The 27227-nt window shown below is 55.3% G+C and overlaps 1 protein-coding gene across 2 annotated transcripts in view; it reads left to right on the top strand.

Moving 5' to 3' along the window:
• WSCD2 (WSC domain sialate O sulfotransferase 2) overlaps positions 1-26897 on the top strand; it is a 114625-nt gene extending 87728 nt beyond the window's left edge. For both annotated transcript variants that reach the window (XM_087857270.1, XM_045791521.2), the window contains 5 exons: positions 2983-3104; positions 5637-5811; positions 11751-11915; positions 18445-18645; positions 24814-26897. In XM_087857270.1, the coding sequence (XP_087713396.1) occupies positions 2983-3104; positions 5637-5811; positions 11751-11915; positions 18445-18645; positions 24814-25166 (1016 nt within the window). In that variant the 3' untranslated portion in view covers positions 25167-26897. The remainder of the gene's footprint in view (positions 1-2982; positions 3105-5636; positions 5812-11750; positions 11916-18444; positions 18646-24813) is intronic.
• Positions 26898-27227: the final 330 nt, after the last annotated feature.

Below are 27227 nucleotides of genomic sequence, written 5' to 3'. Positions count from 1 at the left end.
CTGTGTGAGCCCTGCTTCTCTCAGCTGCACAATCAGCGTTTACTCCAGACCTCGCAGAGTTTTCCAGAAAGGGCAGTGAGATGATGTCAGTTAAGTTCCCAGCAGAGGAGATCACACGTGGTGGGCACTCAGTAAATGACACCTATTTCTGTGCGTCTGGTTTTGGTCTGCACTGTGTGAACGGCGTCCTTGGTTTTACGTGACAGCTGTGTTCTGGAAAGGTTCATGCAACTCCACTTTGAGAACAGCTGACCTCAATTTCAAATGGGTATCATGAGCCTTTTGATAAATTTGACAGGGGCATTAAAAAAAATTTTTTTTTAAAGATTTATTTATTTCAGAGAGAGAGAGAGAGAGAGAGTGAGTGAGCATGGCAGGGGGGGGGCGGAGAGGTACAGAGGGAGAGAGAGAATCCCAAGCAGACTCTGTGCTGATTGCAGAGCCTGACACAGGGCTTGATCTCACGACGCTGAGATCACGAACTGAGCTCAAATCAAGAGTCTGATGCACAACTGACCGAGTTGCCCAGCTGCCCCTAAAAAAAATTTTTTTTTAAAGATTTATTTATTTGACAGAGGGTGGGAGAGAGAGAGAGCAAGAGACCGAGCACAAGCAAGGGGAGTGACAGGGAGAAGCAGATTCCCTGCTGAGCAGGAGCCCGACGGGGGACTCGTTCCCAGGCCCCCGGGATCATGACCTGAGCTGAAGGCAGACACTTCACCGATTCAGCCACCCAGGTGCCCTTGTTTTTTTTTTTTTTAACTTGTCTTAATTACATTAAAAATACATATTCACTATAGAAAAAGCTAGAAAAGGTTTTAAAAAGATGGAAATAAAAATTGCCTATAACGCTGCTCTATTAGTCAGCGTTCTCCAGAGAAACAGAACTTGTAGGAGTTATAAATATGTTAGAAGATGTATTTAAGGAGTTGGCTCATGCAGTTGTGGAAGCTGGCAAGCCTGAGATGTGTAGGGCCGACCAGCAGGCTGGGAACTCGGATCGCAGCTAATGCTGCAGCCTTGAGGCAGAATTCCTTCTGTTCTGGGAAACCTCAGGTTTTGCTCGGGAGGCCTTCCACTGATTGGACGAGGCCCACCCACGTGCTCAAGGGTGATGTCCTGTAAGTCTCCCTAAAGTCCAGTACGTATAACTGTTAGTCACATCTACAAAATAATCTCCACGGCCACACCTAGACGTAGGTTTGATCAAACAACAGGGCGCCGTAGCCTCGCCATGTTGCCCTAAAGCCACCATCATGGGCCGCCTGGGTGGCTCAGTCGATTAAAGCTTCTGCCTTCGGCTCACGGCATGATCTCGGGCCCCTCGTCGGGCTCCCTGCTCAGCGGGAAATCTGCGTCCCCCTCTCTCCCTCTGCGCCTCCCCACTTCTTGTTCTCTCTCTCAAATAAATAAATAAAATCTTTAAAAAACAACAACAAAAGCAGCCCTCGCGCTTGCTCTTCAGAGATGACCGTGGTTATCGATATGTTAGTCTAGGTCCTTCTAGAGATTAATATTGAGAATTTTTACGTAAAATTGATATCATATGGGGAGTTTCATAGTCTCAGTTTATATTTAACCTCTTGAACACATCCTCTCTCTATGGTACCCCTGAATGCCATTTGCTCTTGATGGGGGCACAGAGCCCCGTTGTCCTGTGACTCCGCACTTTATCTGTCCAGCACTTCGTCGTTGGACACCTAGGCTGTTCCCTGTCTTTCACGCGTTGCTATAAATACATGCCATCTTGAACATCCTTATTCATAAATCTTGGGGTACACCCAGAGCGGGCACCACAGGGGCCCACCCAAACCCCCTTTTCCTGGGTGACTGTGGGCGGCCAGTGGTTCACACCTGCCCCCTAGAGTGAAAATGACCACTGGCCCAAGAGGAGCAGACCCTCCAGGACCTAATGTCCCACAGCCAAGAACTGATGTGGTGGGGGGGGGGGGGGCAGGGCCGGAGCCGGGCCCCGTTCCTTGCAGTGGGACTGACTGTGGGACAGCTCATCCCCTAGGCTCGGGGTGGGACCTAGACCCGAGGTCACACGCTCGCTTAGCTCCTGCCCTGTCCTGCTCCCCCCATCCCCTCCTGAGAGCGCATCTCAGTCCAACACCGTCTCTGGTTCTGCTTCTAGTAAACCTGACCCAAGGCAATATCTAAGTAGTGTTTTGGGGTGACTGCTGTGGCCTCCACAGATGTTCTGTCGTGTGCCTGGGGTGTTTCCCAGTTTGCTTATCTTCAGGGCAGTCCCTCCCACAGGTCGGTGCCTTGTAGCCCCTGGGTGCTCGGCACTGGTGGGCAGAGACGTGTGAGGCCCAGGACTTCTCCCCGAACGCCCAGGAGGGTGGGAGGGAGAGGACACCCTGGTGCTGTGAGGAGGGAGGGACGGGACAGCCCTGGGGACCTCGCTTCCCTCGATCCTCAAACGGCCGTCTCCTGATGGCAATCGTGAAAATTCTCCGTGACATCTGTCGCGTCCCTGAATGGGGGGTAACCGTTGTTGACCAGGAGGAGGCAAGACCCAGGAAGGCTGCCAAAGACAGGGGAATGGTGTGGCCTTGCAAGAACATCTCAGTGACCTGGGCTGTGGACAAAGACGCCAGGGCCGAGGGGAGCACCTGGAACAATTAGCTGATTAGTGTCCACTTTGGTTCACTGTGTGACCTGGGGCAAGACTCTTGCCTTCTCTGGGCTTTCATTTAAAAGCTCTTTCTGGGGATGCCTGGGTGGCTCAGTGGGTGAAGCCTCTGCCTTCGGCTCAGGTCATGATCGCAGGGTCCTGGGATCGAGCCCTGCATTGGGTTCCTTGCTCCGCAGGGAGTCTGCTTCTCCCTCTCCCACTGCCCCTCCCCCCCGCTGGTGCACGCACTGTCTCTTTCTCTCTCAAATAAATAAAATCTTTAAAAAAATAAAAGTGCTTTCTTCAGAAGTGGTTCTCCTGCCGAGATCTGACTACCGCTTTTCCCTCCGGCTCTCCAGATGGAAGCGCGGTCTTCCGAGGCTGCTTCCGCAGGCCTGACAACCTCTCCCTGGCCTTGCCCGTGACGGCCGCCATGCCGAACATGTCCGTGGACAAGTGCGTGGACCTCTGCACTGAGAAGGTGAGCCCGGGGTCCTGCTCACAGAACTCCGGGGAGGGGCGGTGTGGAACGGCTGCAGGAGGGGGAGGGCTTGGCTGGAGAGGCAGCGGCCCAGCCAGGATGAGGGGGTCATTTCTGTGATCTGTGACACGGGCAAGGGACACGATGGTTTTATGTGATTCTTTTGGGTAGAAGTTACTTGGGGTCGATTTCTTTCCCTCTGAGGAGGTGGGTTCTAATCATCAGCAGTGCTCAGGAATGAGGGTAACGTTCTAACTTGGGCCCACAAGCGTGAGTAGAAGATTGGCAGGGAAAGCAAGGGCAGCCCCACTGTGGGGACAGAGTGAGCTCCCCGTCACTGGAGGCATGCAAGTAGAGTCAGGGCAGGTGTGGCATCCAGAACTTTGGGTGTTGGATTGGAATTGGACTAGATGATCTGTGGGTCCTGTCTCAGCCTGAGATCCTTCCTCCCTCACCAGACAGTCAACTCCACAAGAATAGGGCTTGTGGCCTTGAACACTGGTGCCCCCCCAATACCCAGAGCAGGGCTAGGCATATCGTTGGCGCTCAGTGATGTCTGAGGAGCTCCATCCTTCTTTCAAGATGAGCTCATTACATGAGGGGCCAAAGAACTACCCCTTTGTGGTTGCCCATTTCATTCAGTTGCTTGGCTAATATCTACCGAGAAGCTACTTTGTGCCAGGCCCCTGTGCTCAGTGCTGGGGATGCAGAGTCAACCAGGTGTGGTGTCCGTCCTCATAGATGCTGGCATTTGCTGGGGGCCTGCCTCGTCACTCCAGCCGGGTGCTCAAGCCTGTACCCCAACTCCCGAATGCCCCACCTGCTCTCAGTTGCCCTGCTTGGCTCAACCCTCACCGAGTCTCCCGGTCCACAACACCTCATGGGAATGCCAAGAGGCTGTTGCTTACCGAGCACGTCCTCCCTGCAGCCCTCTGCACCACGGGTCTCAGTTTACCTCTCACGTGAAGGCTTGGAGTTGAGGATTGTCAGCCCCATTTCACAGATGGCAAAACCAGCGCCCAGACAGGTGAAGTCACCTGCCCGAGCTCATAGCACAAGCTAGCAGGGCTGACACCTGGGCCCGAGTCCTCATCTACATTCTGAATTTCTGAGTTACCCTAGAGAGGCTTCCAGAGCCGTTCAAGGGCAGCCAGGCAATTTCAGGTCAGCAAGCATTTCCTGAGCGCTTGCTGTGCTCCTGAGGGACATCCGGGAAGGTCAGGGGGGATGTTCTTAACGTGGAGGAGGTTTGACTAGCTTTTGATCCAGCTTTCCCTCTCAGGCGGGAGTGCCCCTCCCCCATGGCAGCCCCTCCGTGGATGCTCCTCAGTCCCTGATGATTCTCGAGCCTGCAGATCAGCTGCAGGTGGGACACAAACACGGGAGACAGGTCACGGGCAAAGCAGCATCACAAAGGGTCAGACTATATGCAGGACTGGAGGGAAGCGAGGGTGTGCGGGTGGAGAGGAAGGCCCCTTGCCAAGCTCCCTTCTTCCAGTTTTCTCTTATCTCCTTGGAGGTCACAGGAGAAAAACTGAGGGGCTTACGTGGGCGGGGGTACAGAGCAGCCTGTGGCATGGGCTGGAGCGGGGGGGAGACTTAGGCTCGATATGTTTCAGCTGGTAGAAAGGCCATCGGTCGTGGCCCACGCAGACCCACCTGCGTACCGGCATCTCACGCTCTCCGTCTGTGCTCTGCAGCTAAGACGTAAAGTTCCTACTTAATCTGTGTTAGGAAGAAGCTGAACCTATTTTGCAAAATTCGCTGGATTGGCCACAGAGGTGTGACCTTGGTTTATTACTGGATTATTCCTATCAGGGAGGATTCAGGGCCGCGGGTCTGCAGAGAGGCCAATCGGAGGAAGGACAGCCCCCTGCCCTCCTGAGTCCCACCTCGCTCCGGCTTAGACCCTTAGCCGCTCCGCAGAACCAATAAAGCAGGAGCAGCTGTGCCCCCCCCAAGAGCCCCGCCCACGTGGGGCTCCATATCCTCTTTGGCTTAAAAGAACAGGTTCAGACAGCTTTTCCCAAAGCGCGGCTACGTGTCCCTCTGAGACCCGGGGATTTCAGTGGCAGGGCGCAGGACGGTGAGCAAAGCCATTTCTTCTCAGTTTCCTTTCTAGTCCTTCGGGAGGAAGCTCCGTCTCCGTGCTCAGGTGTCTTTAACGCCTCTCCACCCTCCGCTAATCTCCCCTCCTCAGGAAAAGCGGGGCCCATGGGGTCTCAGAGTCTTGGCAGGCGGAATGCCTCCTTAGGAAGTAATTACGTTGTTTTCCTTCTATAGTATTTGCATCTCCAGCGTGGAAATGTACCAAAGTGCCGGTTTTATTTGTCAATTATACCTTAATTAAGCTGGAAAGAAATGATAGCAGGGGAGGTACGCAAATGGGGCAAACTTGTCAAAGTGAAGTTTGGGGACCCTCGGGCTGGGGAGAGCGGAGGAGATGGGGACGTTTGGAACGCCAGCCCTGTATTGGGAGTCTAGGCAGTCTGGGGATTTAGCGACTTTGTTCCTTCTCATCTCCCCCTCCAGGAGTACCCGCTGGCGGCCCTCGCGGGCACCGCCTGCCACTGCGGGTTCCCCACCACGCGATTCCCCCTCCACGAGAGGGAGGACGAGCAGCTCTGTGCCCAGAAGTGCAGCGCGGAGGAATTTGAGAGCTGCGGGACTCCCCGTTACTTCATCGTGTACCAGACACAGGTCCAAGGTAAGCCGGGGCTCCCCCAGTGGACCCCCCGATGCTATCCCGTGGCTTCCCTCCCAGAGGTTCCCCGGCCAGCCCAACCCATCCCATCCTGCTCGGGCTGCGCAGGCCAGCGGGCAGGGGGCAAGGGCAGGGCTGGGGAACTTGGCCTGGCTCAGCGATCCCTATGGGCAGCAGAGGTAAGGGCCCGAGGCAAGGGGTGTGGGGTTCCGGAGACCCTCATCTCTGTCCCTCCTACTGAGCCCCCACCTTGATGGCTCTTCTCCCGGAGCAGAGGCGGTGAGATTGAGTGTGATGTCAGCTAGGCTGGAAGTGGGGGACCCGGGTGACCAACCCAGAGCTGCAGCAGGATCCTGGGCAAGTCACTTCCCCTTTCTGGGCCTCAGTTTCCCCATCTGCAAAATGCAGCTATAGATTGTTGACCTCCAGGAGCCCTTTCAATTCTAGGATTCTGTGCATTTATTTATAAAATCTTCTCTTTCTCCATCTTCTGTCTTCCTCCGTTCGCTGGCGGGACCTCTGCTTCCCGCTTGGCTCCTCTCCCGTCTCTTGGGGCTGCCAGTCTGTGGTGGTGGCAGTGCTGAGGGTCTCTCGAGGATGTTCATTGGTGCCAGAGTCTGTGTTGAGTTTTTTACGCTTTCTCACTGAATCCTGTAGGCTCTCCCAGGAGGTGGGAGTAGTTACCACGGCCGCTTTACAGGCAAGGAACTGACACGGAACGGTTAAGGGCCTTGCCTGAGGTCACACCGCTTATAAAATTTCTAGCTGAAAGCCATTTCCTCTGATCGAGGCATCACAAAGGGTGGGTGGAGCGGTGCTTTGCTGAGACACTCAGTCTGAAAGAAACCCCTGAAGGGTTACCCCAGTGTCTAAATATGCTGACCACCTACTATGCACTGGTCCTGTGTCCCGCCTCAGCTCGTTGAATGATATAAAGCCCATAGTAAGCCTACAATCAGGGCAACATCATCCCTGTTTTCCAGGTGGGAGAAGCAGGACTCGGGGGTTGGGAACTGGCCATAATTGTACATGTACGAGAGTGATTTGTTTTCAGGTCTCAGACCCCAAAGCCCTTGCTAGAAAACTCTGCCCACAGTGCCAAGAACACTCCTCCTACCCCCTGAAGCCTGGAGACCCAATAAAACATGATTGGGCCAGACCTCCTCTTCATCTCCCAGGGACCGGGCCTCCGTGTACGGTTGGGCAAGTTGGGCACTGCACAGTCACAACCTGTAGAAAAAGTGGTGCCCGAAAGCCGGCCCATGCTCTGCACTCTGGATAGCAGTGCCTCCAACCAGAGGAAGGGGAGGGTGCCTTTTTCCGATGGGCACAAAGGTGCTGAAAGAGCTAGCGGCAGCCCCATCAAGAGCTTGTCCCCTGTTTGGTCCGATGGAGGTACCAGCGGCAGCCACCTGTGGCTCCTTCCGTGGCGCCTGAAGTCCTGCTAAAAGCCCAGTGAGCGGGAATCTAGTAAGTGCAGCTGTTGGCTTTGTTTACAGTCCAGTGAGGAGGGACGAACACTTGTTAGCATTTAGGAAGTGTTGGTTACTCTGCGCAGAACTGCGTTCCCCTAGCCTAAGGGAGAGTCACGCACAGATTAATTATTCCATGACCGTGAATGGCTTTGATGTGGACGGAACAGACATTGGAGCTTTTTCAATAGCAGATAAAGAGCCCCTAATTGATGGCTTTGCTCATTCCCTGGGCCACGTCCCCAGGTCATTACTATTCTCCAGTTTTTCCGCGTTGGGTTTGCAGTCCCTCACACTGGCAAAAGCCTGGTCCATCACGACTGCCATTTATCCTGCCTTTGCTGTGTGCTGAACGCTGACGTTCCTGCCGGGAACGGAATTCTCCCAACACCTCCCGTGCGCGCCAAGTACCGTCCAAGCCCTTGAGACCGAATTAACTCTTTCAGTTCTCACCATGACCTAGGTGCGGCTGTTATTGCTATTTTTACAGATGTTTTACAATCCTACACATTTACAGAGGTCCTAAAATTTACAGAAGCTCTAAAACGGCTGTTACAACTTGGCACAGAGAGGTTGGGTAGCTGGGCCCGAGTGGCACAGCGAGGTCAGGGCAGAGCTGGGCTTCAGACCCAGGTGGTGTCGATCCTGGGCTGCGTTCTGAACCACAGCTTCTCAGCATACATTGAAAATGCTGCCCGTGTACCCTCCGTTTAATCCTGAAGCCGTATTTTACAGGAGGAAACGCGCTCCGACGGGGCGGAGCCTTGCTCACACGGCGCGGCTAGGACTGCCCTGGAGTAAGACCCCGCTCCGTCTGATTCCAGAGCTCCCGGAGCTCCACACGGTATTGCCTCCAGCACGTGCTTTGATTCAGGAAGCTTTCTTTTTGGGGGCTGAAGTCAACAAATAAACTTGCTTTTTCGGGCTGAAAACAACAGCCTTTACCTTGGAGTGGTCTTGGCCTCCCAGGCAGTATTTGAATGGAGAATACCGTTTTCTGGAGAAATTGAGAGGCCAGGTTTTTTTTTTTTTCCCCCTCCCTCCCAACGTTTTATGATGGGGATAAAGATGTCAAAAAAAAAAAAAAAATGGAGTCAACACCGTCAACACCCATATAACGCATCGCATAGACTCTGCGTGTGCCAGCATTTTGTTACATCAACTTGATCATCCGTCCCTCTGTTTCACCATCCCTCGAGCCGCCTTATTTTTTTTTTTAAAGATTTTATTTTTATTGTTTATTCGACAGAGAGAGAGACAGCCAGCGAGAGAGGGAACACAAGCAGGGGGAGTGGGAGAGGAAGAAGCAGGCTCATAGCGGAGGAGCCTGATGTGGGGCTCGATCCCAGAACGCTGGGATCACGCCCTGAGCCGAAGGCAGATGCTTAACCGCTGTGCCACCCAGGCGCCCCGAGCCTTCTTATTTTTTTCATGCATTTCAAAACACCGTTGACCCTTGAGCAACACGGGGGTCAAGGGCGGTGATGACCCCCCCATGCATTGAAAAATCCACACTTAACTTTTTTTTTTTTTGAAGTCCATTTATCTGTAAGTAATCTCTGTGCTCGGCATGAGGCTTGAACTCACAAGCTGGAGATCAAGACTTGCATGTTCTTCTAGCGAAGCGAGCCAGGAGACCCCACATTTATCTCTGGACTCCCCCAAAAACTTAACTCCTAATAGCCTGCTGTTGATCAAAGGGCAGACTGCTAACGCCAATAGTCCGTTAACCTATATTTTGTATGTTACCTATATCCTACCCTGTATCCCAGTAAACAAGCTAGAGAAAAGAAAATGTGGAGAAAATCTTAAGGAAAACACATTTATGGTGGTGTACTGGATTTATTAAAAGAAGAAATTTGTGTGTGGTGGACCCGCACGGTTCACAGGCAAGTTGTTTGAGGGCCAACTGTAAGTTGCAACCATTGTTACACGTCCGTGTACAAATCACTAGTTATAATTCAATATTTGCTATTTTTGATTTTCAAAAATTTTTTGATTTTTGCTATTTTTTAAAAGATTTTATTTATTTGACAGAGCGCAAGTACGCGCACAAGCAGGGGGAGTGAGTGGCGGGCAGAGGCGGAGGGAGAAGCAGGCTCCCCGCTGAGCAAGGAGCCCGATGTGGGGCTCGATCCCAGGACCGCGGGATCATGACCTGAGCTTAACCAAGGCCCCCAGGCACCCCGCTGATGATTTTTTTTTTTAAGTAACATTGACATAGTGTGAAATGCACAGATTTTAAGGGTCAACTGGATTTTAAGGTCAACTGGATAATCCGTACCCGTATCAAAATATAAGACCTAACCAAGAAAGTTACACACCTAGGCTTTTTCTGCAGTGTGTTTCTAGGAGAACCGTTCCCCGACACGTACTTGGCATCAACAAAGACAAAGACCGGGTTGTTTTTTCCAAAGTCTGCTCTGAACAGATTGAACCTGGGGGTGGGGAGAGCTAGGGCCCCCTGGCTGGAAGCCGCAGCACAAGGAGGTGCGGTCGATCGGCACTCCTAGTGTGTGAGTCCCATGTTAACACATCCTCCTTCCTGTGACCCTCCCGAGGGCACCACTGTTGTCAGTAGTCCCATTTTATAGGTGAGGAAACTGAGGCTCAGACCCATCATTGTTCCCAGGGCACCCGGCAAACAGGTGGCAGAATTGGAATTTCAATTTAGGAACTCAGATGTTTCCCTTGATGGGCTGTTACGACACAGTGTGGCTCATAGTAAGATCTCAGTAACGGCAGGTCCTGCAGGGCAGGAGAGAGCACCCTGGGAGGAATTCTGTGAAGGGCAGGATGGGGGGTGGCGTCAGAGGCTGCACGGAGCGGAGCGGCTCTGTGCGTGGACTGGCTCTGTGCATGAGCGGGGCGGAGCCCAGAGTGGCGCCCCTGGGAGCAAGGAGCAGCAGAACGCGGAATGGAGAGTGTGGACACCTCAGCCAGAGGTGGGATGGGAATGGGGTGAGGACAGAGAGTGGTTCCTCCAAAGAGATTTTTATAATGATGGTGTGATTTCATGTGTGAACGCAGATGTGATGGAACCAACTGGGTGGGTGGGGGGGATCGGGGAGGAGGACGGAGATGGGAACCCAGGCATGGGAACAGGGGACAGCCCTTGTCCCCCTGGGAGCAGAAGGGAAGGAGGACCGTGTGGAGGGCAGGCAGTCTGGTGGGCTCAGGGGCAGGGGGACCGTGGCAGGGGAGACAGGGCTGTCTGCTGTTGGCCCAGAGTGAGGAAGCAGGGCTAGAACCCCCAATCTAGGATTCTCTCCTCTCCCACTGCAGAGTCATTCCCTCAGCTTCCCTTGCATCTCTAGGGGTCAAAAGAAATCAGCACGGTACCTTCTTCACTCTGGAGGTGGGGGGGTGGGGGGGCTGCAGTGGGAGATGTTGGGGCTCTGACGACAGGGGCATCCCGAGGACTCTGAAAGCCAGAGAATCTAGAGAATCAGAATGGTACCTACCTGCCCCAACTCATTTACACATGAGGAGGATGAAGGCTAAAAAAAAAAAAAACAAAAAACTCCACTTTGAGCACTTTATCGTATTAACATATTACATGTATTATGTCAATCCTTACAAGATCCCTGCAAAGTAAATACTGTCGTTCCCCATCGGCCCATCCATTCACCCATCCATCCATCCATCCATCCATCCATCCATTCCATCCATTCCATCCATTCCATCCATCCACGATTGTATCCATTCTTCCACCCACCCATCTACACATCTGTCCGTCCATCCATCCACGACTCTCATATTATCCCTCCTCTGTGCCAGAGGATATGGAAAGTGCCAGAGAATCAGCAGAGAGCATTCGGGAAGGATAGCCCGGGAGTAGGGAAGGCGGGCGGTGCTGATTGGGCAGAGGGCAGGGATGGAAGGCATCTGCCTGGCAAAGGCAGGTGGGAGGCAACGAAGGCTCCTACTACCCCGGGGGGTGCTGCTGTGTCAGGAAGGAGCAGAGCACAGCTAGGAAGTGAAGGCACCCCAGAGGCCGGCAGGCGGGTGGGAGGGATGAGCCTGGGAGGATGCGTGAGCCGGGCCACACCGGGTGTGGGGGCCAAGGCCAAGGTCAGAACCCTGGGCCAGACCCCTTGTAGGTGGATGCCATTGGAGGGTTTTCATCTTGAGAAAAGGATGGTTGGGGGGAGGGGTATGAGAAAGTGGTTCCCCGTGCCAGGGGGGAAACTGAGGCAGGAGAGGAGACGCTTCCTCCTAGCCGACATTCACTGAATCCCTGCTGTGTGATCATCCCTTCTCATCCGTGATCTCATTCAACCCTCACGTCAACCCTGCCGCGAGGAACTGTTTTTCTCCTTTTCACGATGGGGAAGTGGGCCCAGGAGGAGTCCCGGCGCACGACCTGGGCCGCATGGCTGGGAAGGGGTGGGGGCGGGACTCATACCCCGGTCCCCTCTGGTCCGGCTCCGTCCGCCCCCGCCCCTGACTGTGTCCTGCCGTTTGCAGACAACCGCTGCATGGACAGAAGGTTCCTCCCAGCCAAGTCCAAGCAGCTCATCGCTCTGGCCAGCTTCCCTGGCGCCGGCAACACGTGGGCCCGCCACCTCATCGAGCTGGCCACGGGCTTCTACACGGGCAGCTACTACTTTGACGGCTCTCTCTACAACAAAGGTGAGGCGGCTGGCGGCGGGGGAGCAGAGAGGACCCACCGGGAGGGCCGGGGAAACCCTTCCTGAGGACCTACTGTGTGCCTCTCAGCTCACCTGGGCACGGCTGCTAAGCCCCACTGTGTGCTTGGCACCCTGGCTCCGCCGCATCTGTTCAGTAATGGACACGTATCGAGCACCTACTATGTGCGTGTTACCTTCCCTCTCTGGTTAGGGCACCGCGCACGTTCCTTGAGCACCTACTCTGTGCAGGTCCCTCCCCACGTTTATTGACCAGCACCTCTATGCTGTACACGGCGGGGGGGGGGGACTAGGTTCGTCTGGAGGGACATTTACGGAGCACCTGCTACGCATCAGGCATCTTATCGACCTCGATGCCAGTGGTATCTGTTGTGCGGGTGTTTTACTTGCCTTCTGCTCACAGAGGTTTACTGAGCCCTGCTGTGCTCCGGACGCACTTCCTAAGTTTGGTCTCCCAGCAGCATTTATGCAGTGCCGGCTGTGTGCAGGTGCTTCGGGTAGGTTCACGTGGCCACAGACTTCCTTGGCCGCCTGCTAGGTGCCAGGAGCTGTGCGAGGTGCTGCATTTTTAGCCCCGCACAGTAACCCTGGGACGCAGCATGTGGTACCATTTCCCAGATGCAAAAACTGAGGCTTGCAGAGAAGAGGTAACTTACTCCAAGTTACACAGACTGTTTTCAATGGGCTGGTGAGGGATCACCCCCTAGGGTGTCCCAGTTTCAAAGCCTGCATTCTTACACTTCCCATCATCCAGGCAAGAAAGCCCTGGGGATTCTGACCGGGAAACTGAAAATCGTGGGTGAAAGGCCCATTGGATGTGATGCCCCCTCCCAGGTCTGGCGGGGGGATACCAGGGAAGCTGCTGTGTTTGTGAGAGGTTTGTCTACATGTGGGGCAGCCAGTGGCTGTGGGTCTTTGTGTCTGCAAAGTGGATGAAGACCCTTTCCTGGCTGTGTGACTTTGAGCCAGTTTCTGCACCTCTCTGATCCTGCGTCATCATGCGCGAAGCAGAGATCACACTATGTACCTGGTTAGGTCATTGTGAAAGTTAACCAGTTGCTACGTGTAATACGCTTATCACAGAATAAGTGTGCGATCAGTGTAGGCTGTGACTACTACGGTTTGGGGGCCAGGCACTGGCCGGGGGCAGCTGGTGTGGACATCCCTGAACCCCAGCTCAGGGAGAGCTAGGGGCGTCTCAGGGTGAGAAGTGGGAGGGAGGAAGGTCAAGAAGGATGAAAAAGGACAGGTTGAAGGCTGGAGTTAGCAAGGGGTAGGGTCTGCCTTAGAATCCCGACGTTTGGTGTACTGATTAATGTTTAGTTTCGGCTTAAGCGATCATTTATTGAGCATGTAATATGTTCGAGGCTCCAAGCGGAGGGTTTGTCATGCTTATACCAGGATTGAACCCACGCCTGGCTGTCAACTGTATCTATGCTTTTAACCGCTGTGTTGTGCTGCCTCTGGGGGGGTCCTGGGAGGAACCCAGGCAGAGTCTGGAATCTCTCTGGCTTGTCACCCTGGAGGGTGGCAGGGAGAAGCAGACTCAGGAGACATCCCATGGCTGGCCCACATTCTGACCTTCCTGGGGGCTGGGGCAGGAATCCTATTTTTGGAATTCTAGAATGTTACGGATATAAGGGTCCTCTTTCAGAATCATCAGTCCAGGGATGCAAAGTGGTTTCCTGTCCTGTCCATTCCAATGAATCCCTGTTTCAGGTTGATGTGTTAAGAAGGATTCTAAGGTTCTCTTGTCTTTCAGAAACAAAGTGCCTTAATCTGGTAATGATGCCTGTTGAGGGAGGAGAAGTGGGGATGGTGGGCTACATGCCTGATATTACCACCTCTGATTTAACTCAACCTCCTAACTTCAGGCAGAGGGAAACGGAAGCTTAGGATGGAGTCAGGCGATTCATCTTCAGACTGAACTCTTGTTAATTACCAGGTATGGGACCTTGGGCAAGATTTGTTTATTTCTCTGAGGTTCAGTTTCTTCATTTATAATATAGGGATGTCAGTACTGAATGCACAGTGGTTTTGAAAAGAATATAAGACAATGTGTGAGGCTATGGTGTTAAAATAGCATCAGTCAGTCCTGCTAAGCCCAAGTCCGTCCCCACATCACCTTTGCAGCTGAGAGACTCTTGTCCTCAAACCCGGGTGGGTGGAGCGTGGGGGGAGGATTTGCCCCCGCTGGCTGACCGATCTGCTGCCCCTCTCGCACATCAGACTCCAGGTAGGAGGTGGTCTTTGTAGTTCGGAAACACGCTAGCCCTGTGCGCGTGGCTTTCCCCTCCCTGGAATGTCAGTCCCCACCCTCACCCCAACCTGGCTCTTCTGCCTGGGAACCTGCTCCCCAAGTTTCAGATCACACCCCTTTTGCAGGATCTCTGGCAGACTCACGTGTCCTCCTGCCTCATCTTGTACCCAGGGCCCTCCTTCATCGTGGTCCTTGTTATTCTAAATACATCATGCCACTGTTACTAATACTAAGCATCGTGGGTGTTTATTGAACGTCTGACATGGGCCCAGCTCTGGGGTGGGTGCTTTATGTATTTTGTGATTCAGTCTTGGGTGGGGGTGTGCCAAAGTGGACGGGACTCCCCCAAGAGGAGCGGAGGAAGTCCCAGGCAGAGGCCGTGGAGGTGGCCAGAGACGTGAGCAGCAGCAGCAGGAGGGGGAGACCGTGTGGTTGGTCAGTGACCCAATTCAGTGGCATTGGGCAGTGGGAGGGGTGAGGGCTTGGGCATGTGGCACGGGAGGGGCAGCCAGGACAGGTGGGCAAAGCCCCTGAATGCACAATATCCTGGGGCCACAGGCCGGGCAGGGAGTGGGGTGTGGACGGATTTCAGGCTAAGGAGTGGTGTGCTGAGATTTGCATGTGTGAAATACCCCTCCGGCCACAGAGCTTGGATAGGATGTTCAGCTGTAGGGGACAGTGGGAAGGACATTAGGAGCCCATTGATTGGAAGGGAGGGGCCTTGGTGATGGGCCCGGAGGGGTTGGTTTCTGTAGGATGTGCTGACAATCCAGGGACTCTTGCCGATGGGAGTATTTGAGTTTCCCCCTCATCTCTGCCACTAAGGAGCTGGATAACTGGGGGCACGCCCGCCCATCCCAAAACCTTGATTTCCTCCTAACAACTTGTGTTGGGTGGGTGACCCCCAGGGCTGTCCTAGATCTGATGAGCTGCCTGGCACTTTCTCAGTAACCCTCTCTTCTCCCATCCTGACAACAGCCTGCCCCACGGCGGGCCTGCTGAGTGAAGGAGGGCTGGAGGGAGAGCATGGGTGTGTGGGTGGGTGGGTAGATGGATTCGACCCTCCCGGAATCCAAGTGTCCGTACCACTTGACTTCTGCCTCCTCTTCCCCTTACCCAGAGAGGCTGGCCAGCTGCAAAACATGATTTTCTCTGTGTCTGTGTCCATCTGTCTGTCTCGGTCTCCCTCTTTTTCCTCCTTTGTGTCTCTCATCTTTTTCTTCTTATTTTGTCTCTATGTCTGCTTCTCCCCTTCTCTGTCCCCGTCCCCATCTCTGGGACCCCGCTGCCCCGAGTGCAGCCTCCAGCTCTGTGGTCTGAAAGAACCCAGCGGCAGGAGGGGCAAAGATGACTGCCCAGAGTTGGGCAGGGCCCTTCTCCGCTCCTGGGGGCTCACAGATGCGGCAGGGCATCGATGAGGCCGCCTCTCGGCCCCGCTGACACAGGACAAGGAGTCCTGAGGACTGCTTCAGAATAAAGCCCATGATCCCTGGAGCTTCCAGGGTATCCATATGCAGAGCCGGGGGGGGGGGGCTTTCCTGCCCCAGTAAACTCCAGGGCATGGAGAAACGTGGAGTCTCTGCACCCTGCCCTTCCCTGTGACGGCTTCCTTAACTGTAAAATGCACAGGCAGCTGTCATGGGGGGGGGAGGGGGAGGAGATGCATAGCTTATTTTCTCTGTGGCCCTGAACCCGCAAGTTCATTTCTCCAAAGCCTTGGACCACCATCCGGCTCCTGAGTCTCTGAGGGTCACGTGGGTACCCCAGATGAGCTGCTAGTGTGTTGAACCCTCAAAGGAATGGGACTGAAACACTCCACACTGGGGCAATGGAGGAGCTGGGTCCTGTGTCAGGGAGGTGTGGAGAGGGGGCCCCCTGGTGGTGGAGTTCCGCAATTCCGCTCTGGCCCCTGGCTTGCATCCCTGGTTGCTCTGTAATCGCCTAGAGGGCCCTCCCTGGAGGCCCGTGGAGCAACCATCCCCAGTTCCTCAGGCAAGCGGATCCCACGTGGCTTCTTAAGGCCTCCTTCTAGACACAGAACTCCTCTCTCTGGGAGGCACTGTGCCAAAGGAATTTTCTCCACCTCCCTACTCTTCCGGTGCACCCTACCGACTAACCTCTTAAGCGACCCACATCTGGAATCTAGAGCAGGTCTTTTCCGATATGCGCAATGCCTTTGTATCTTGATGAACATGGTGCTGTGTTGACTCCATGTGTAACAGAAATGGGACCTAGGTCTCACAACGCATGAGAGCCGATTTAAACTAGTGTGACCACTGCCAGGTTTCTATTTACCTTTCTTCTCTGAGAACCCATGTGTGTTCTTGTGTGATCCCCACGCGTGGCTTTCTAGGGCTGTGCTCACAGTGAAAGGCATTTGGGCAAAGGTAAGATGCAAACCTAGATGGGAAGTTCCTTGCCTGCGTCATGAGGCGCGTTACCGATGGGCTGCATGACTGCGTACCATGAAATCGAATCCAGGGCCACCTTGTGGGTCAACATCTGTGTCCCAGGCTCCGCTCTCAGGCTCCCAGACCCCACTCCTCATTGCCCCGTGACACAGAGCGGCCCATGGGCCTCTGAGGCTGTGGGTGAATAGTTCCTTGTGGGCAGGGGCCAGTGCTAATTTGCGAGGCCAGGACACTTCCTGCAGCCTCACTTGGCCAAGCCGCAGGAGGGACTCTGGCTCAGGAAATGACATCCCATTCCTCGTGAGCCCAGGGGGCGGGGACTTGTACCTTTTCTGAAACCCCATCTCCAGGAACGGGCGTGGGTACCATGCTGGCCTCGTTTTAATCCACCTTAAAAGCCTCAGAAACCTTTGTGCGTGGGGCAAGGAGAGAAAGGGGGAGGCAGGGTGGCTTCTCGGTCCACGATTTCCCCCCAAGACTTGTTCTCGGTGAGCTGCCATTGATTGAAGCCGTCCTCTGGGCCTCATTGATTTTCTTCAGCAGTGCTGTGAAGGAGAGGTGGCGTGGTTCTGTTTTATAGACAAGGAAACAGAGGCCCAGAGACAGAACACAGAGTTGGAAACAGAGCTGGTATCCTGAAGGCCATTTCTACTTGGCTTTCGAGATGCCACCCAAGTGCCTTTGCTTCCGGGAGAGTGGGAGGGCCAAGAACCCCGTCTCAGGTGCCTGGAGGGCTTGGGTTTGAATCTTGGCTCTGTGTCTCGCTCACTCTAGAGCTTAGGCAAATTCTTTGGTCTCCCTGTGCCTCAGTTTCCTTATCCATAAAACCTCTTACAGGATCATTGAGAGCATAGAGTTGCCTAATTAGTAAAAGGCTCAGCCCAGCATCCGGCACACAGTTGGCGCCAGAAAAACATTCTCCAGTTACCCACAACGTGTCTCAGTTCCTCAGCTTTTGAAAAGAAAATCTGATCGTGTCCCGCTTTCTTTCGCTGAAATCCTTTTTCAGGGCTGCCTCATCTTTGTGGTGTTAGTACTGAACTCTCCATCACAACGGCTGTACTCCAGGCCAGCTTTACTCTCCCTTCTTTCTGCTCTCAGAAGTCACGCGTGAGACACATTTCTTCTGACCCACCTCAGGACCTTTGCATCTGCGGTTCCCAGCACCTTTCCCTTCCTCTCTCGGGCTAGTAAATTCCTCATCTTTCACACGTCAGCTTAAGCCCCTCTCCCTCCAGGAAACCTTTCTGGATGCCGCCTGACTAGGTCAGTGATCTGGGCTGGGCTGGCTGGGCTGCTCAGTGCCCAACGGCAGGTTGCACCTATGTCTGTTCCCTGAGTCTCTCACTATCTGGGACCAGCAGCCTTCTGTCGCATGTCCTTCTCACAGTGATGGCAGAAGCACCCAGGAATAAACGTGATGTCCCTTGGGGCTGTGATAGAGACCCACTTCTGTCCTCATTGCACTGGCCAAAGAGTTAGTTATACGGCCACGCCTGGGGATGTAGACTCCACCCAAACAGGACTTCCCCACTGCGTCCCTGTCAGGTGCGTCTTGGGGCACCCGGGCACGAAATCTCAGCCTCTTCTCTAGCACGGGGCTCATTATGTTCACCGATGTCATGATTTGCATAATCTGGCTTCCAAAGACAGCGAGACCATGAATATTTTTGCAGATTTTATTCTAACCTGTCAGCACGGTGCCCGGCCCACAGTAGGTGCTCAGGAAATATGGGGAGAAACGAGTGAACGCGGGAGGATTCCCGAGGCGGCCTGGCGGAGTGGGCGGGACTCACCACCCTGGGCTCACTGCCCTGTCCCCTCCCCCTTGACTGCGACAGGGTTCAAAGGCGAGCGGGACCACTGGCGCAGCGGCAGGACCATCTGCATCAAGACGCACGAGAGCGGCCAGAAGGAGATCGAGGCCTTCGATGCCGCCATCCTGCTTGTCCGTAACCCCTACAAGGCACTCATGGCGGAGTTCAACCGCAAGTACGGCGGCCACATCGGCTTTGCTGCGCATGCCCACTGGAAAGGCAAAGGTACTGCTGGGGTGCAGGGGTAGGGGGTGCAGCCAGTGCTGTCTGCTGCGAGGCATCCGGGAGGGCTCCCCATGGCCCACCAGCAGCACCTGCTGGGAGCCGGGTGACGTCATAACGCAGCCGTCAAGGGCGTGGGCTCAAGAGCAAGACTCCCCGGGTTCAAACCCCAGCTCCAACACTACCTCCCTGAACTTAGGCTTGTCCCATCTATAAAATGGGGGTAATAATGGTGGGGCTCTAAGAATTTAACCCTTTAAAAACACTCAGTAAACGTGACTCCTTATGGAGCTGGAGACCCTCACGTAATTGATAGTGGGATGGATGGAAACGGTTTCAAGAGACCTTTCCCGGGAGTCAGGAGACTAGAATCCAGCCCCTGGTCAGTGGCTGGTGGCCATGAGGTCACTTAGGAGCCCCTAAGAACTCACATAGCATCATTTCCATGAACCACCCCTGACAACTCTGGGTTGTGAGGCTCAGAGAGGTTAAGTGACTTGTGCAGGTTGCACAGCTGGGAAGGGACAGTGTTGGCCCCCAGCAGTGGATCTTAATATGATCAGGGTTTGAGACTCACCTCGGGCACATAGGAGACAGCAGCTGTGTGGGTGAAGGGCTCACTCCAGGGCCGGTGGCCCGCGGTAACGGTGAGAGCTTCGAAGTCAGACCCAACCTCTATCAGCCCGAGTATCTTCAACCGCTCTGGTTCTCAAAATCCCATAGTCGTTATCGCCCACATCCCATTGCTGTAAGGAAACTCTTTAAACCCCATAATTAACCCTGTTTTATAGATGGGACAAGCTTCGTTCAGGGAGGTGAAGAGGCTTTTCCAGGAGGTAGTGGACTTGGGGTTTGACCCCAAACAGTCGTGCTCCTGAGCCCAGGCCCTTAACCACTGCGCTGTGCTAACGGATGGGACAAAATATTGACGGAACCATGGGATCACTCAGGCCAGTAGGTGCTCCGTAAATGTGAGCTCCCTCCACCTTCGCCTCCAGGAGCGACGCTGCTCCAGCCTCAGCCTTAAGGGGTGCTTTCTACTTCACGGCTCCTAAAGCTGCTCTAAGCCCCGCCCCCTCCCGGTCCAGCGCTGGGCAGCATGGTGCTAACCCAGCGACCCAGCTGTTACTGACGTCATTCCTTAAAACCCTTGGGCCTGTCTGACCAACTGTGCCCTGGATTCCCAGTTTGGTCAAGGGGGTCCTCTGTCCCTCCCCTTGCTTCACTCCCCCTCTCAGAGGGTAGAAGCTTAGACAGGTGGTGACATTTGTTCCATTGTTCCCAGAAGAGGCTTCTGATTTACTTGTAAAGCAGTTGAAAATGAACACGCCTCAGGGCCAGGCTGGGAAGTCTGCAGGTGCCCTTGGCAGAGGCCTGGCCTGAGCATAGATTTTTCCGGCCCAGCTGGAAAGGACCTGGGGGTGACCCAGCCCAGGGGTCCTCAGCCCCTGCCGCACGTCCCTGGAGGGGTGTGGGCAAATCCCAGCGCCCCGACCACACCAGGACCATTGCTGGAGTGCAACGTGGGCATCGGTATTTTTTAAAGCTCCCCACTGCGTCTTGGGTGCAGGTAGGACCTAAAACCACTGATTGGTCCTCAATTAATGGGGAAACTGAGGCCCAGAGAAAGGCAGGGACCTGCCAAGGTCATTTGGGCACGTGGGGCGGGAGTAGAAGCCAGCTCTCTGCCTCCCAGGCATCCTGCTGCCCCCAGGGAAAAGGGAGGGGGACTGGGGAAGCTCGGAGCACTGTGCATTCATTATGTCATTGAAACCTAATTCCCAGAGGAGGTAAGAACGGCTGCCCGTCAAGGTGGCATTCCATTCCACGGGTGAGAAACCATCCCAGGAAGGGAGCAATCACGTGGCTAAGGCGGTCCCCCGGGCTTGACCAAACCACCGGGATTCAACCCCAGGCGTCAGCTCCCGGGCTGTCTCTTACCTGGGGGTGTCTGTCCCTGACTCTGTGATGAGTTCACAGCTTACCTGGTTTAGCACCTGGTCTCAGGTTCAGGCAGGTGTTCTAATTCCCAGGACCTTGCAGCTCTTTCCTTCTTCAGGGCAGCTGGGAGCTTTCAAACCGAAGATTAGGGAGGCATCAGGACAGGCGGAAGCACGAGGCTGCAGGGCCTGGGAGAGAGGAGGTTCCAGCCCACGCATCTCCTGGTGGGGGCCTGGGGTCTCCACAGGAGTCTGGGATGGGGAGCCTTCTCCATGCATCCCCTCCCAGGCCTGACCCAGGTCTCCGGGGGCTCCGGGACCCTTCTCCACAAAGCCCAGTTCTTTGCTTTCCCATCTGGCCCCTGTGGGCACTTGCGTGTGAGACCCTGGCTTTAGGGGGCCCGCACCAGCCACAGCAGTATCCCCGGGGACCTGGTTAGAAATGCAGATTCTCCGGCCCCACCCCGACCTGCAGAGTCAAACTCTGGTTGGGGGCCTGGCAGTCTGTTTTCCCAGTCCCTCCAGATGTTTCTGACGAAGGCTCCAATTTAAGAGCCACTGCTTTAAACCGTTGCTGCTCAGGGTGGGGTGTCTGTAGCAATGCCTTGACACCACCTGGAAGACCTTGTAGAAAAGCCCAACTCAGCCCAGGCTCCCTGAAGGGGAAGCTGCATTTGAACAAGATCCACTCCCCCACCCCACCCCCCAAGAGACTTCCTGTGCTCCTGAAAGTTTGAGCATGACCGCCTTAGTCTGGGAGGGTCTCCCCGCCAAGAGCAGAGCTCCCCCAGCAGCTGAGCGCGTCCACCCCGCCCTGCTGGTGCCCCCTTCCCATGTAGAGCTGGGGCAAGGCTCTTGCTACCCCCGCCACCCCCCATTTTTGGTTCCATAACGTTAATTTTACAATCTCCCTGGAGTGGGTCCAAAGCAAAGTTTTATGTGATATTACACAAGGTGAATTGTCCTGGATCTGTTTAATGAAACAGACTGTGTTTAATGATTCTGTGGGGAATTAAGTGCAGTTAAGCTATTAATCAGGCCCCGGTTCTTCCCGACAAGAGGAGGCAGCACGGAGGGGCCCTGCCAGGCGCTCGTGGGGGACAGTTCCGGCGAAACGGGCCCCCGGGACCCATGGTCTGGGGCTCAGCGTGCCTTTATGACCCACTGTGCAGGGGATCTTGTGCTTTTTCTTCTTCTTCCTGATGAAGTAGTTCAGGAGCTCCCAGGGAGGAATCGGGGGGGTCAGCAGACAGCTGTTGAAGCAGCTGGGGGGCTCGAGTGCTGGTGGCGGGAAGCTCTGACCCAGCTGATGGGACAGGAGGCCGTGCGTCTTGGTGACGCCAGGGCGGCCGCATCAAGAACCCTTGTGACAGCAGCCAGCATTTAGGGAGCACCTCCTGGGTCCCAGGCCTGGGGTCCTTGCCCCTCTGCTTCCGTTCCTTCTGCACGTCCAGAATGCGGGTCTCAGCACAGCTGTTTCGCCGATGGGTAAACTGACCCACAAGGAGACCGACTGAGGTCCCCACCATGCCATAGCTAACGTAGAGAGCAAGAGGGTTGTGAATGCTGCCAGTCTGCCTCCAAAGGGGTCTGTGCAGACCCCAAGTCTTAGACAACCTCCGAAGTGAGCAGTGGTCGACAGGGAGCTGGCGCTGACCCAAACAGGAGCTCTGGAAGGGCGGGAGCCAGGCTCGGTCTGGATAGGCAAGGTCTGAATCCTGTCTTGGGCAAGTGCGGTGTGGCCTGGAGCAACTGGCTTCATGGCTCCGAGCCTCCTTCCGCGGCGGTGCACCCTGTGTAAAATGGGGCTAGTGATCCCCACTCTCCAGGCTTCTTGGGAGCAGGAAATGTGAAGAGACGGACACACGGGAGGTGCTCAGGCCCCACATGCTCCCATCCCAGGGCTCTCTGCCCCCCAGTAAGGGGGCCGTGTCAGCTCCAGCCCATCTGCACCCAAGACTGGGGCCACCCTCTGCAGGACCCTGACCACCACCATGCAGACGGGTCTGGCCTCTCCCTTGAGGACTGCTGTGCAGCCCCCCTCCAGCAAATACTTGAGCTGGTCGGGCAGAAGTGGCCAAGCCTAGAAGTCCGATCCGTGTGCTCCTGGGCAACCAAGTCCCCCCTTCATCCACCTGGGCTTCTGCTGGAAGAGCAGCAGGTGCCCCGAACCAGCAGGGATGCGGCGGCGGCGGGGGGGAGTGGGGGGTGGCTCAGGATGGGGGAGATTCTTAAAATTAACAAACTATGTACATGTTCTGTGTTCTTCTAATCACTGATACATCTGGTCTTAACCCATTTCAACAGTGTGGGCCCAATTAGCCAGATATATTGTAAATCATCTGTCATAAAGATATCCTTGTCCCCAGCATCCGTGTTTCCCTAGCAGCGGTGGTGTTCGGGGCGGGGGGGTAGCCTCACCGCAGGGTCTGATGTGTTCTGCAAAGAAAGAGGAGCCCTCCGTCACGTCACCGTTTGGCAGTGGGGAATTCCAATTTAGTTCACCAGCCATTTATTGAACCCCCGCTGGGGGTAAGGCGGTGGGAGGAAGTGGGGTGAGGCTGCTAGCTCCTGGCAAAGATCAGGACCTGGCATCAGACAAGCCTGGTCTGGATGGTGCTCCCTGGCTGTGTGACCCTGGGCCAGTGACTTCCCCTCTCTGAGCCTCCCGTTTCCTCACTGGTGATACAAGTCAACAGTAGCCCTTTCCTTTCAGGGTAGTCTTTAGGATTGAATGAGATCTTAGGTACCTGTCACGCAGCAGAGGAGGAGGACTGAGTTCCTAAGAACCAACTGGCTCCCCCAACCCGGCTTGAGAGACTCACAGGCCCTCGTTCGATGAGCCAAGCCCTCTGGAGGGTACAGGGTGACATTGCCTCTGTGAGAAGCCGTGGGTTGGGCTTCAGGGGTTCGGAGCACCTGCCCTGTGATTGGCCAGCAGGGGCTCAGAATCCCTTTCTCCCTTCCTGCCGTCCTCCGTGACCCCCCCCCTCTGCAGTTACCCGGCTTCTCATTCTGTCCACTTCGGCAGCTCCAGGGCTGGCTGGTGGCTCTTTGAGACCCTCTCTGGGGCTCCGCACGCAATCACCCCATTCTGTTGTAGCCTGCCTTCAAGTCACGCCATCCCAACCCACCTTCCCCAGGTGGGTGACAGTCTCCCCAGCCAGATGCCCCCAGCAAGGTAATAAACTGCACCAAAACCATAATACAAAGTGGAACGGGAAGACAGAGGCGACAATATAGATCACCCGACCTCAGCTACACCCCCAGCCCCGTCTACTGCAGAGACAGACAACATATGTGGGGTGTAGACGGGGCAGTAGAGCCTAGAGGCAGCACCCGCCTGAGCCTGGGGAGTCCGGGAAGACGATGTCCTAGCTCAGAACAGAATAAGGACAGGGAAAGTAATGAGGCAACATTTACCGAGCACCTACTGGGTACGGGGGGCCCTGCTAAAAACCCTCATAGGCTTTTTTTGTTTGTTTCTGGGCAAGTCACTTTGGTGGTTGTTTTACTTAAAGTTAACACATAGTGTAGTATTGATTTTGGGTAGAATTTAGTGAGTCATCAGCTGCTGCTAACACCCAGTACTCATTACATCAAGTGCCCTCCTTAATGCCCATCACCCAGTTACCCCATCCCCCACCCAAACCTCATACGCTTCTATCCACTTCTCGATACAAAGGTCCTATTATCGTCCTGTGAGTCGATACCATTACTGAACAGGATAGCTGTGACCACACAGGATAACCTGATAACCTGATCGTTAAGAGCCCAGACTTTGAAACCAGACTGTTTGTTTGGTTTCAAACCCTGGCTCTGCCAAGGAGTAGCTGTGTGACCTTGAGCAAGTTACTTGACCTCTCTGTGCCTCGCTTCTCTGTTAAATGAAGAAAATGATAGCTGTCTCACAGGGTTGTCGTAAGGAATAAGCAAATTACTAGCGATGTTAATACAGATGTATATAAAAATATAGCAACATGCATTTATGGAGAAGTCCGGGCCGGGCATGCAGAGCACCCAACAGGTGTTACTGTTATTCCCAAAGAGAAGGAAAGGCTAAGCACGTTCCAGGCAGCCGCAGCAGCACGGAGGTGGGAGGGAGCAGGCCAGTGTGGGGATCCGAAGGAGCGAGGGGTGTTGCTGCTAACTTGATCCACGGCTACCGCCCCTGACCCCGATCCTTTGAGCCCCCTCCGCCCTCTGACCGGGCCCTGCCTCCTCTCCCCAGAGTGGCCGGAGTTCGTGAGGAACTACGCCCCGTGGTGGGCCACGCACACGCTGGACTGGCTCAAGTTCGGCAAGAAGGTGCTGGTGGTGCACTTTGAGGACCTGAAGCAGGACCTGTTTGTGCAGCTGGGCCGCATGGTCAGCCTGCTGGGCGTGGCCGTCAGGGAGGACAGGCTGCTGTGCGTGGAGAGCCAGAAGGACGGCAACTTCAAGCGCTCGGGGCTCCGCAAGCTCGAGTACGACCCCTACACGGCGGACATGCAGAAGGTCATCTCCGCTTACATCAAGATGGTAGACGCGGCCCTCAAGGGGCGGAACCTCACCGGCGTCCCCAATGACTACTACCCCAGATGATGCGTCGGGTGGGGAGGGGGCCAGGAGTCCCGATCCAGCCGGGGTCTCAAGACCCCGCCCCCCCCCCGGGGACCCCCACCCACCTGTCCTCTCTCTGGTTTGGGGACAATCCCCACGGCTACCGTTGGCCCTCAGTGAATTTCCTGCATGACGAAGGAAGCTCAAGGGACGAGACCGTCTGGGCACTCCCCACCCCACGCCCAACCCCCTTGGAGAGGGAGGGGGCCACCGGTCTGGAGTGCTCCTGCCCCATGGCCCCTTTCCTGTCTCTCGTGCCCCTGCCCCCACCACTCGGGGTCCCACCTGGGGGAGGGAGGGCTCATGGTGTCCCCGTGACATGGGTGCCCCACTGCAGAAGTCAAGGATCTTGATTCGAGAGCGAAAGGGGCTGTTGGAGGAGAAGGTGGCCCCAGCCGCTCTTCCCTTCTGGGCTGAGCGTTCATGGTCTCCCCTGCTCTCCTCCACCCCCGGGGAAGCAGGGGCACCAACACGGACCCGGGCCGCTTCTGCTGGAGGTGGGGTTTCGGACCTTCTGGGTGGACTGTGGAGGCAGGGAGTGCTCCCAGCAGGTTAACCAGCACCAGCACGTGGGGCGGCCGGAAGGAGGAGCCCACCCCCAGGTCGCTCGGCTCCTCAGACACAATCGGGTTGCCTGACCATCTCGAGGGCCAGAATGCTGCCCTTTTCTTCCCCTGCTGTAGCCAGGAGGGGACCTTGGCATCTCTGATCCCACTTCCAGGGCCCCTCAGGCGCCAGCAATCAACCCCAGGATGGCCACACGCCGAACCTTAAGACTGACAGCCCCAGGGGCCTTTCTCCATGGTGGGGCCCAACACACTGACCCTGCACTGCCCTCGGACCCCTACCAGCGGGTCCTTTGCTATCCAGGTGAGAGCGACCCGAGTGCCCCGAATCAGGTGGGACCTTGACCCACAGTGACCCCCACTACCTTCCCAGAGCACTGACCTCCCCTTGGTCACAGTCCCGTGGGGCCAGCTTCCCTGGAAATGGTTCCTTTAAGGAAGAGGATGGGTCTTCCGTTTCCATAGAAACACTGCTCCCTTGGTGGTAAGAGATCAAACCAAAGGATTCTCAAGGACATGGGTCGCTAGTCATGGTCTTAGAAAGCACTGATTCAGGACCCCATCCCCCACCCCCTACCCCACCTCGGATACCAGTGGCTTCACATCCGGCCCACACCTGCACCCTCCCCTACCATGCAGATGCAAAAGCCATAGGTCACCGATCTTGCTACTCTGTCTGGAGCAGCCCCCCAGTGAGCCCCTCCGAAGGCTTGGGGTGCAGGTCAATGCTCGTTCTCAAATACCCAAAAGACTATGGAGAAGGCGAGTGTAAAGAGATATATTTTTTTAAGAGGAATATAACTAATGCATTCTGCCCCTTGGCACCTGGCCATGCAGAGAGAAGGGCTTAGGGATTGGGCCTGGGGTTCTCTTCCCTGACCCCCTCATCTGTGGGATTTGGGCTCCCCCAGGGCCCAGCCAGGGGGCCCCGAATGTATTTTGTACCATGTTTCTTTCCCCCAGGCTAATTTCTAGTCTTTCGAGAATCAGTAGAGGGCGTGCCCCCTGCCCCATGTGGACGCCCACGCTCTCTGGGAGACCCCGGGTCCTAGACCTGGGCCCGTTCTGCTGGTGGTCACCTCGGGCCACAAGCCTCTGTCTGAAGATTCCTCAGGTCAACACCATCATTAAAAGCGAGTTTTGTTGATGATTGTGCCACGTGGAGTGTTGTATAAGGCAAGTTCACAAACGGGCTTTTTCTTTTTCCCTCTTTTTTGGTGTAAGAGAACTGGTCCGGGGCGGGTAGTTGCGTCTGGGCCCGGGAAGTAGGGTGTGCCTGTGTGTGCAGAGGGAAGCCTGTGAGGCCACAAGGGAGCAGAAGAGGAGGCTTCTGGGAGGACGAGGGTTTACCTACTGCCTTGTGGATAGGAATGGGGAGGGAAGTGGTAAGCAGAGCTGGGGCAGGCAGAGGAAGGGGAGGGAGAGACTTCTCCCCATCACGGGGGAGAGCTCAAGAGGAGTGGGGGAGACGGCCTTC

This window comes from Ursus americanus, chromosome 30 (assembly GCF_024610735.1).
Source record: "Ursus americanus isolate L20-20 chromosome 30, mUrsAme1.1.p, whole genome shotgun sequence".
Taxonomy (NCBI): domain Eukaryota; kingdom Metazoa; phylum Chordata; class Mammalia; order Carnivora; family Ursidae; genus Ursus; species Ursus americanus.
Note: the sequence above shows the minus strand (reverse complement) of the source record. Positions and strands in the feature narration are given on the sequence as shown.